Source organism: Xenopus tropicalis, chromosome 4 (assembly GCF_000004195.4).
Source record: "Xenopus tropicalis strain Nigerian chromosome 4, UCB_Xtro_10.0, whole genome shotgun sequence".
Lineage (NCBI taxonomy): Eukaryota > Metazoa > Chordata > Amphibia > Anura > Pipidae > Xenopus > Xenopus tropicalis.
In genome coordinates, this window is record NC_030680.2 from 118,683,793 (window position 1) to 118,696,106 (window position 12,314).

A 12,314-nucleotide genomic window follows, 5' to 3' on the forward strand; every position below is an offset into this window, starting at 1 on the left:
ATAAAAGACGCAGATTTTCTCAGAAACATATATTAACAGCAGAGAATTCTAGCAGAATTCCAGCAGCAGAGTTAGACTGATAAAGACAGACTGAAAGAGAGAAAGGTTAGAACAGGGATCCACCTTTTACACCTGTGAGCCACATTTAAATGGAAAAAGGTTTGGAGAGAAACACAAGCATATAAAAAGACCCTGGAGGTGCCAATGAGAGTTATAATTGGCTATTTAATAGCCTCCTAACCAGAATTTCAAAAATAAGCTCCTGCTTTGAGGCCATTGGCGAGCAACATGTTGCCTGCAAGTCACTGGTTGGGGAACACTGGAGTTTGGTAGTCCAGTTAGCAGTGGGTTGCAGTAATCTAGGTGGGATAGGATAAGCCACCCTTTGGCCTCCATTTCATCTAGAGGTACAAGTGGTGTCAGATCTCTGGCGCTGAAGTCAAGAAGAGGCAGCGTTGGGTAGTTTTGGCTTAAATATACAAGCAGAAAAACTATACAATGTGCCATAACACAAGAACTACGTTGCAGTCCTGCTTACAGGACTGGGGTTCCCTGGACAACACTGGGCTGCAAACTACATTTTTTGGAATTATTAATGTTATTCTTTATTTATTTAGAGATGAAGTGTTATGTAACCCTTTACAGGGACTGTTTATCATCAGCACCCTGTATGTGTCAGGCTTGCTAGAGAAATTCCCAAGCAAGACTAGGCTTCCAGGCGGGATCAAGGCAGCCAGGAATGGAGGGCAGTTGTCCCTAAATAAGCACAGGTTTAGGCACCAACATAAGTGCAGCAATGCCTACTGCATCAAGACATCTGCATTAAGACTTTTAACATAAAAACCAGCAAGAGCAGAAAGACACAGTAGCGCATTCTTATGACCAAGAAGCTACTAGCACTGGTAAATATCCTTACAGTATGTTTTTGGAGTATATGAGAAGCCAAATTATGCAGGGGAACTCTATACAGACACACAAACTCCATGTACTCTACAATGTGTCCTGTTCAGAATCAAAACTAGAACCTAGTAACTAATGATACATGGGCCAACATATAGATGACTTGGGCCCCACTCTAATCTGCCCCCTCCCAATTGATCCTGATGCTTCCTAATAATTTGTGACCGCTCCGCCCCCACTGTTGATAGAGAGGAGTGGGGTTGAAAAAGGGCTGATGTTACCAAAGGGGCAGAGACAGGAGGGTGACACCACCAGTAGGGTAAGGGTAGGTCCAGGCCATCTGCAAACTCCTAAGACGGAATCTCTGGTCAGAACCTACCATGCCTTAAGGATTCAGGCTGGTCCATGCACCACTAATGGCAACCAAAACAGTTCAACTGTAAGTTACCAAGTTATGTTACCAAGCTACTTCCCAGTGACTAGGGTAAGTAAGCACAAACAACCAGATAGCACTTAAGTTTCCAATCCTGAGAGATGTAGAATACAAAAAGAAAAATGAAGACCAATTACCCACCTAGAATACACATATTGCAACAGCACTATACAGTCTGAATATGCAGAAAATTCACTTCCAATGTGATTTCTCTGCAGGGTTAAGAAAGAACACAAAGCACTATTGTAAATTCACTGGAAGATATCACTTCAAGCATATAGTGGGTTACGAGTGGAACAGCAATGCAGCCAGTTCACTTGGGTAGGCAGAGTGTTCTGCATTTTGTGATTATGCCAAAAGGCACAAAAAAAACTGTATATTCCCTAAAGTGATTATTAAATAAATTTATTCTGAATAAGGCATTCTATGAACTGGTACCTACTAGGTCTGTCATAGTTTAAATGGTAACAAGAGCTTATCACAGTGGTATTTTAGGGCACTTATAAAAGGTCCAATAAAAGGTGAATTGCAGACTGAAATACTGTGGTTTCTGTCTTGTCTCTAAATCTCATCGTGTAATTGTTATCACACAGAAAAAAGGAATTCGCTCTTATTCTTACTAAACACTTAAAATCCTAATGCACACCATTTATTAAGAATCTGTGCCCCGTCCCAGCTATAAGGCCTTTATCATAGTTTAACTACACAGAGACATCATTAATTTACAATTCATGTTCATTTTACTAATTAAAAATACACAAAACCTTGCCAGAATGGAAATTATTTATTATTTTTTCAAAATGAAAAATGTTTCTACAAGAAAATTAGTAGCATGGTTGCCTGAAAGTACTTGGGATAGAAAGATGTACCCTCCAAATGGTTGGGGAGAAAAAGGGCTCTCATTTCTTGTCATCAGACCAAGTCACCTCATAGTCACTGTATGCCTTCTTCAGCTTTTCTGCAGTGACTGAATGGTCTGCTTTGCCATATCCCTGTGGGGAAGGAAAACACATTGCTTCATTTCTTAGGATTTCATGCAATGAAAAAAAAAAAACATTGTACAATTGTAAAACTGTACACTACAGCATGGTTGACATTTTAAAAAATATCAGTGACCCGGCATATTTCAGAACTTGTTCCTCTAGTACAGTGATCCCCCACCAGTGGCTCTCCAACATCTTGGATGTTGATCCCAGTGGCCTCAAAGCAGGTGCATATTTTTTAATTCTTGGCTTGGAGGCAAGTTTTGGTTGCATAAAAACCAGGTGTACTGCTAAACAGATCCTTCTGTAGGCTGCCAGTCCATATTGGGGCTACCAAATAGCCAATAAAAGTCCTTATTTGGCACCCCCAGGAATATGTTTATGCTGGTGTTGCTCCCCAAGTCTTTTAAATTTGAATGTGGCTCACAGGTAAAAAAGGTTGGGGATCCCTGCTTTAGTACATAGAATACTACAATCTATGGCAGGGGTGGGCAAACTACGGCCCGCGGGCCACATCCGGCCCCTTGGCCTTTTTAATCCGGCCCGCCGACGACGCCAAGTTTCATCACGCGAGACTTGGTGTCATTGGCGGGCCGGAATTAAAGAGACGAAGGGGGCGTAACGCTGACCTGGCCCTGCCCGCCCTGGCCCGGGGGTAAGTAAATGTGGCCCGTGAGCCAAAAAGTTTGCCCACCCCTGATCTATGGCATTGCTAATACAGAATAAGGGTTCCCAACACATACCAAAATGATGCTGCAGGAGTATATCATTACGCCATTCCAATGATAAAACTACAGGGGGGTATATTATTCACCTCTCTATACTGAAGAACTGTGTCCTTCTGACACAACCAATATGCTGGCTGGAAAGCTGAAAGAGAACTGCTTATATACTTGGTGCTAAAATTAAATTGTTATATACACCTGGAACGGCCCTTGGGTATATTGGACAATAGTTTACCCTAAAATAGACAGATGCTGTCTATCACTGTCTAACTGGGCCGTACTCAAAACTAATGCCCATACAGTTGCCCGAAAATGATTGACTAGTGCCTAGAGAAAAAGTTTCCCTTTAAAATAGCACCTAGAACCATGAGCTCAGAGCATATGCTGTGAAGAAATGGTTGGGTTAGTGGCACACATGGTATTAAATGGCAAGCACCCTGGCTGATAAGGCCAAATCAGCATCTTAAATTTACACTTGGTCAGTTAAATTATTTACAATGATTTTCTGTTTTTATTTAGTTCTGCAGCTCTTTCTGAAGGCCAGTGGGGTAGTAACCCATAGCAAACAATCATTGACTGTCTTTTTTCTGCCAGCTGCAGGTGGAACAATGAATGAAACAATATGATCGGTTTAAGATTGTCGTACAATTAAATGCATCTAAACTAACATTCAGACTGAAATTGTAGGATAAAGCCCTTAAAATAACAAATCAGGGGTTGTTCTGAACATGAAATAGTTGGCAGGCACCAATCATACAAAAGTGACTTCCATTAAATTTCCCCCAAGCATATTGTCCGATACACAATACATGCACAGAATTTATCGTTGTCTAAAATGGCCGATCGACTAAACGACCGATCACCATGGTCCAGAAATTATAATATATATTATAATATATAATTCTGAGCCCACACACAGTCCAAAAGTTTTGTCCGATTTTATCAGTACATGTACGGCCAGCTTAACTGCCCATGGGCAAATTTGCCCAGTGTTGTCAACCCCAAGTCTGTCAGCGACCCTAATGGTCTGTGCACTTCCTGTATTTACTTAACCATAGGGTAGCTGACTTTTAGTTAAGCCAAAATGTAAATAACTTGGAAACTGATAATAGAAAATTAATGTAAATTATGCTGAGAAAAGCACTCTGTTTAAGTTTATATCAATTCATTTTCTGGATTTAGATTCCCTTTCACTTGGCTGTAGCATATGTAAGAAACGAGAATGTAGATCAGGGATTACACAAATACTCACTGTGGATTCACCGAATATTCTTATTTTCTTGTCTTTGTTATTATGTTCAATTTTCCCCCCTCCAAGGCACTTACATTCCAAACCTAATGCCTGGATTTCAGGATTTACCTTATCAAATATGTGATCTGCAGATAAATAAAGCAAAGTAAGTCTGATGATGAATAAAGGCACGCCAGAGTCAGTCAAGCACAACTGTGGAACTTCCAACCAAGCAGGCGGTTCTAGAACCTACAAGACAGGTACTACGCGGGATGTTCTTTGCACTTGGGGTAGTGGATTTTAATGCATTCCACCAAACAGCAGCATGTGTACCACATGTTGTCCTTACAAGTTGCCAGTGGCATGCTGCATGTGTATTACATTAATGCTTCAAGTACGTACGACTCTACTATTGGTTAAGCTTGCTGCAATGGAGAAGTGCCAAGCCTGAAGCAGTAATGTAATGAGAATAAAGGGAACTGGGTGGCACTGCATCGAACACCAGAGAAAGCTGGCAAGAAGCAGCGTCGGACTGGGCCGCCTTGATGAGAAAAAACCTGGTGGGCCCTGGACAACCCTCCAGATCACTACTGCATTGGAGATTACAAAGTACAGAGTTGGACTGGGGGGTTCGGAGCCCACCGGGGCTAGTATCTCAGGTCCCCCAACCTCAGTCGTAAGATCACTGTCAAGTCCTCCACAGAATACACAATGCTGCAAATGCTTACCTCCATTGCGTACACCTTGTAATCTCTGATTCAGCAGCAATCTGGCTGGGGGTCAGGGAGTAAGCAAGTCTGGGTCAGTGGGGCCCACCGGGTTTCCCAGTGTCCTCTTGGCCCAGTCCAATGCTGACAAGGTATGCCCGATAGAGGGAGCGGTGTGTGGCATTGCGTATTCTTTGGAGGACTCGTCTGTGACCACCTGGGCTGGGGGGCATGGGGGGGCCTGAGGTGGCAGCTCTCCAGGCCATCTCTGGCAAGATAGCGCAGCCATGGCCTCTACCTACTCAAGATATTGCTACAGCTGGTGACCTAATAACTCAACATGGCCCTGCCTGCTGGAGCCTGAAGCTACGCTCTGCAGAGCTATAACTGTGCTACCTAACATGTCTGATGTGCTTCTTGTAGCTTATGGCCAGTACTGGAGACTGGGAGATCAGCATTACCCAAGGGACAAACAAGTGTATTATGGCAGCACTACCTGCAGCTACAGTCTCAGCAGACACTTGGTTCTTTTGCTGCAGCTCAAGATGGACTATGCTGGGCATTTTAGGGAATAATAATATTGTAGCTGCCCAGAAATGCCATTAAGTACCATACAAAACATGATATTTATATAATATAAAACAATGTAGGCTCCTGTTTGGCAGAAACAGAGTTAAATCCAGTAACAATAATCACAACGCTTCTGGTAGGTGATCTGTGACATCTAACTGGAAATAGTAAGCAGTTGAATATAGGCCAAAACTATATTTAGCAGCCATAATATCAGCTGAAGAGCAGAATTACTGTTCCAAAGTGCTCTGTGAGCGTGTCTGTCTGTATGAGGCGTAAGCAGCCTGACAGATGTTGCTAAACTACTGCTCCCAGCATACCAGGCACAGGCTGTGGGCAGGGTGCTGTTAATAGTACAGGTAGCCTATGACTACCTATGATGTTACATGGAGGAAAAAACAGATCAGTGGCTATACACAAGCAAATTTAATCTGCAAACCCAGACAGCAGCCTATCTGCCCGTATATAGGCCCTCCCCACACTTATCTGGCCAGGCTAGATATCTATTGGGCAGGTTTAAATACGCTGTTGGGCAAATACAATTGGATCAGGCAGATATGGCCCAGCATATAGGTGGCCAAAGATACACCTGGATCTACAGGTGTAGGACTACCTTAACTACTAGGTGAGCAGAGGGGCAAATGCCACAGGGCCACCATTCCCACTGGGAGTCTGGCTTTACCAAGCCCAGGGACCACTAAGCCCAGCGAGGCCTGAAGAGCTCACAGCAGCAAGGTGTTGGCATGGGGGGCTCAGTGCAAATCCTGCCCCTTGGTCTATGAGCCCTATTTATGCCGCTAAATCATCAGCATGGAGATATGTTTTTACACAGACAGGTACACAATGAGTTAACTGTTAATCTGGGGAAACAACAAATACGTCAAGGTGAAAGGCAGTTTTTTTTATCAAGCTAGTAAACAATACCATGGTTTATTCTTTTTTCCATCACAAAGTTGTGGATTCATAGAATGTGTGTTTAACTGCATCCGATACCCAGAGCAGGCCGTGCATGCTGGGAGTTGTAGTGCAGTAAAGGGCTCGGAATCACCATGTAACAACACACACAGGTCCCACAAGGGACCCCAACACACCAGCAGCATTAGGAGGCAGCAGTACTTCCGTGCCCTACGCCAGGGGGCGCTATCTAGCTGCATGCAACACCTGCCCACAGTAGTTTTCAGCGGCGGCCTCCTTACTGTGGAACTCAGCGCTCTTGGTGCCTCTGACAATATCCCGGTGCTGCTCAGGATCCGAGTTCCCAGAGCTCACCCTGAGTAGTATGTACTTAAAGACTCCCTCGGGATCTATCTGCACCTCGGCGACTGACTCCAACGCAGCCATATCCTCCCCTGTCCGCCCACTCGCTCCCCAAGCGAGAAAGTGACAACCGCCGACACGTGACCGGGATAGTGCCGGGGGCGGGGCTAAGGCGCAGCGCTAACACGCTAGTAGTTGAAGAGTAGTGTGGGTGTGAGTAAGGGCTTGGCGCTGCGGTCTGTTGGTTTCATGTGGTTTTATACCCGAGCGCAAGGTGTTCGCTGCAAGGGTGCTGCTTGCTAAGTCTTTTACTTTGAGGCGCTATAGTAGCTGCTGCAGCACTTTGAAGGGCACCAGTTTGTAGAATAAATGGCTTGGAGTAGACAAAGGCCATCTGAGTTTTAAAAAAACACAAAGTTGATAAATACTGTAAATCATTAGTAGTGCTTTTGCAATTAGCAAACCATAACATTGTACTGTGTTTGGGGCCACCATTAGAAACTTTGGGGCCCTGTCCAAGGTATTAATGATCTTGATGTGGGGCCCAGTAACTAGTCAGTAGTAGTTCATAAAATAGTAAAAGTAATTGATTTGCTAGTAAGTAGTGTATACAAGTTACAGAAGTTTCTAGGCAGCCATGGCCAACCAAGCAAGTTTCATTGGCATCAACTTAATGTGGACTGTATCACTGTTCCCTATAGTGACCCACCGAGCGGGCACCCTAGGCAGCTGTGAGAGCAAAACCCTATTGTATCTTATAACTGTCCTGAAGGCAAGGTCCACAGGAAAAAGAAGCGGATAAGGGTTGTTGCTAGATATAACAGGTAATACCCTGGCCACATGGTGTAAATTGTCCTAGTTTTAAATTAGATTTGTGATTTATGCAGCTTGGGTTGCTGACCACTAAAGATGAGGAATTATAGGGATCATGTACTGTTGCCTCAGACCCAAGTATATGACCACTTAGGAACAGGGCCGGATTTGTGAGTCGACCACGCATGCGCACAACCCTCCCCCCCACCATGCGCATGCACATCACTTTACTTTAGACGGAGCATTGGGAAGAGGACGCGCTAAAGTTTCCGGGCCTCTGTGGCCTTGCCACAAATCCGGGCCTGCTTTGGAAGGAAAATTTACACTAAGTGGTATAAATTCGCGTCAGCATTAAGGCAGGGTTTCAGGTGTCCTGGTAAATAATTGAATCCCACCCTCTCACTATCTGCCCCTACGCCCTTGGAACATGTACTTTGGGTAGGATTGCCATCTTTTTTAGAAAAAAAAATACTGTGCGTCCTTTAATATTATTATCTTTCTGCCCTATTAATAATTGGCATCAAGCATCATTTTTATAGCGGTTAGGTAGTACAGTAAATCGTCAAAAACTTGTTTGCAGTGGAGTCCAGGACCCTAGTACCCATGAATAGAGAAGTCCTGAGACAGCTATAGTTGAGGCCACTACTGTACTTGTGTACAGCAAGAATATTGTGCCTCTGCCATTGTAGTAATATAGGTGTGGGGTCCATTATCCAGAAACCCATTATCCAAAAAGCTCTAAATTACAGAATGGCCATCTCCCTTTGTCTTCCTTTTAATCATATAGTTAAAAATTTTTTTCTCTGTAATAACAAAACAGTACCTTGTACTTAGTTTAATCCTAACAACGTTATAATTAAGCCTTATAGGAGGAAAAATATTCCTATTTGGTTTATTTAATGTTATTTTTTTTTAGACTTATAGTATGGTGATCTAAATTATGTAAAGACCCTTTATCTGGAAAACCCCAGGTCCCAAGTATTCTGGATATCCGTTTCTATACCAATTCAGGCAGTCCTATAGATTTTTAGAGGAACGCATAAGTTTCGCTTAAATTAAAATGAATGGACATGACTTAACAAAAATGCCTGTATTTTTATATTTACATTTGTGTACTGTTGTCTGTACAGTGTGTACTCTAGTGATTCACACATTACCTATTGCTGATATTGTTGGGGCTTCCTGCATTTGCAAAGAAAGTGTCTCGATTAAGACATGAGTAGCCATTAGTCACATGTGATTGGAACAAACTTACACTTAGAGACGTCTTCTCAGGAAATTCAAATTCATCCTGACGCTGTGCTAGAAATGAAACATTCTCACTGGAGACAGGGGCAAGCTGTCCTAGAAAATAAATATATATGCTTCATGGTGAATGTATGAGTGAGGTTCTGGTTTCTAAAGCATCAGCATCCAGTAAAAAATCCCTTATTGCTCAAAATACCTGATAAAAGAAATTAAATGACCTTTGTATTCTGTGACAATATGCATTTGGTCTTCATTTTGTAATTGATTTAGCTTTTTGTTCTACAGCTATCTGGTTGCCAGATAGTAGGGCAAGCCAGTATATGGATTTAACAAGATCTATCTAATTAGGAATTCTTCAGTTTTGTTTCATGCAGATATGGGACCTGTTATCCAGAATGTTCGGGACCTGGGGTTTTCCCACATAAGGGGTCTTTATGTAATTTGGATATCCATACCTTAAGTCTACTGAAGATCATTAATTAAACCTTATAGGGTTGTTTTGCCTCCAATAAGGATTAATTATATTATAGTTAGGATTACATACAAGGTACTATTTTATTTTTACAGAGAGCAAGGGAATCATTTTTAAAATTTAGAATTATATGCTTATAGTGGAGTCTTCAAGAGATGGCCTTCCCGTAATTCCAAACTTTCTAGATATTGAGTTTCTGGGACCCATAATGAATCCCGTACCCGTATTAAAATATTTATCTTTTCAATTAAGGGCACATAATAAAAATAGTGGCTGGGAGTCAGTGTTATGAACACCTGTAAGTTACTAATGCACTGTAAATGTGATAGACAACGGCATGGCAGGAGGTGACGCATTGTGTTTGCTCCAGTTCTAGTAAACCCTAGCAACCAGCCAACTGGTCACTTGTTGTTGCCTGGGCGTAAACAACGGAAAATATGTGATATTTGCCACATAAAACAGATAGAGATCATATCCATTCCTGGTAACAAATATGTTTGATGAGCACTGGCAAGCAATACCATTAGACGCCCAACATCTACAGAAGTTACCGTTAGTTCTGGATGGGGAAAACCAACATTACCTGCCGATTGTGGGAAGATCACAAAACAAATAACTTTTCCACAATTCATCATCTTCATTATGTGGCATTCATCTCAAAGACGAAAGGAAGTTCAGATTTCCCAGTGGTGTCATCATTAACATTAAGTGCCAAATTTGTCTTATTTCCAGTGCCAGAAATAATGTTTTTAGTCCAGAATAGGACATTATATTAAATTAACAAATTTTAACTTTTTAACCAAGATTATTCTCTTTTAATTATAGGGTCATCTTACGTGATCGCAAACCAGAGGTGTTTTCCAACAGTCATTATGTTTGGTATATTATATGAAATTTAATACGAAAATAGATGTTCAGATATCTCAAGTGTCTCATAATCATCATCAGTTGCAGCTGCCATACTTACTATACAGTCATAAAGATGTGTTTCTTCCACCGCAGGGGAGTGCAGGAAAAAGCACATCCCATTCTTTTTTATGGGGCTTTTTCTTACACAGGAGCATGTAAAAAGCACATCCCATTCTTTTTTATGGGGCTTTTTCTTACACAGGAGCATGTAAAAAGCACATCCCATTCTTTTTTATGGGGCTTTCCTAACACAGAAGCATTTAAAAAGCACATCCCATTCTTTTTTATGGGGCTTTCCTAACACAGGAGCATGTAAGCACCAAACACAGGTGGAATGCAGGAGTTTGGTGTCAAACTCTCAGTCCTATAGGTAACAAACAAGCTGTAATAGAGTGAAAACTAAAAACCCGAAGATGGCATGCGAGTGGCATTAAACAGAGCAGTTTAACAGACCCACACCTAAAAACCCCAAGATGGAACAAAAGTAGATGTAAAAAGATGATTTTAACATATACACACCTACAAAAACCTAAAATAGTGCCCAAAGTGCAGTGTATCAGACTCAATCTTAAAATCTCTCATAAAAAACATAGGCCTAGCAACTAAAGGGTTCATTTAATGTATTAAAATTTTAAACCATGTTAAGTAACCCATTTAAAAATAAAAAAATTATTGGTGAACTTTGTATAAAGTACTTACGAAAAAAGCTTTAGCTCCTAGTTGTTGCTCTGTGCTGCAACCAAATACAACTGCAAAAATCCAAAAAGTAGGAAAGAAGCTTCAGCAGATTTACTGCAAACCATTTATTGTGGGTAGTGGTAACACCGTGTTACCACTACCCACAATAAATTATTTGCAGTAAATCTGCTGAAGCTTTTTTCCTACTTTTTGGATTTTTGAAGTAACCCATTTACTAGCACCTGTTCAAAATCAAACCGCTCATTAGTTTCTATTGGATACAAGACCGAAGGGCCCATTTACAAAGTGCTGGGTACAACTGCAGAAGCCTTAATGGGTGCAACATTATAGCTACTTAGCAAAATTGTGGCCCCTTTTAGTAGCACAAACTACATTGGGGCCCCATTTTGGTAAATCAACTAACTACTCTACTAATGGGTGCGCTAAACATTTCATGATTCTTGACAATATTTAGACAGCAGATTCAAAATGACAAAATAAGAATATGTCTATAGGAATTGAGAGTGTGCCCTGATTCCAATGTATTGTATCAGAGTCAGGCCAAGAGGTACTGGTGCCCAAGTGCAGTATCGCCACCCATCTGAAATGTGCCCCTTAGGTCGCCAACCACGCACCCCCCAGTAGCCCCCCACACACTTGCATGCAACTAACCACCTTCCTAGCAAGTGCTAACCTGCTGCATGATGTACAAGTCATGCTTCTGGATGTGGAACACCCACAAATTCTGAGAGAAGGCAGCAGAGGCATGTGTTGCTAGTTCCACCTGTGCCTCTGGTACTCACTCCACACTTTTAGACTGTAAACTGTTCTTTTAACTACTCCAAACAAGTCAAGTTATTTGCATCCCAGTGAATCTGTCCCATTTTGCTTTGCTGAAAAATTTGCGAAACTTTGAAAAAAATTAGCAAAATGGGAAAAATGTTGTACAAAAAATTGTCGCAACGTGTGTAATTTTCTTTTGACATGTGCTGAATTTTTTGTGCTCGTTTCACGAAAAAATCAGCCAATGGTAAAACGCAGAAATTTTCTGCAAATCCATGCCTGGCAAAAAATTTTGCTCATCACTAAACATTACAAAACAAATACATCATATAATGCTGTATAATGCCATTTTGGAGAAATAGACTGAAGTCTGTGAATCTGAAATGCTTCATTTTTAAAGAATTGCTTAAATTCCCTTTTTTGTTGATTCCATTACCAATTAACTAACAAAGTGCTTAAGCTTATTTAAAAGAGAATTGTGATAGATAGACAGACAGGTAGACAGACTGATTGGCCTTTATGTCTAGTATACCAGTATACTGTATATATATGTATATAGATATGTTCAGATATGCAATTAAATAGATTCCCCATTACATAGCTGC

General features: G+C 41.5%; 1 protein-coding gene across 1 annotated transcript; it reads right to left on the minus strand.

Moving 5' to 3' along the window:
• Window positions 1-2,098: 2,098 nt before the first annotated feature.
• LOC100494164 (14 kDa phosphohistidine phosphatase) lies at window positions 2,099-7,027 on the minus strand. Its single transcript, XM_002933754.5, has 3 exons — window positions 6,746-7,027; window positions 4,294-4,418; window positions 2,099-2,325 (listed from the first exon to the last, which is right to left on the minus strand). Exons 1-3 carry the CDS (start codon window positions 6,888-6,890, stop codon window positions 2,233-2,235), a joined length of 363 nt encoding a protein of 120 aa, XP_002933800.1. The 5' UTR covers window positions 6,891-7,027; the 3' UTR covers window positions 2,099-2,232.
• Between the last annotated feature and the right edge of the window lie 5,287 nt (window positions 7,028-12,314).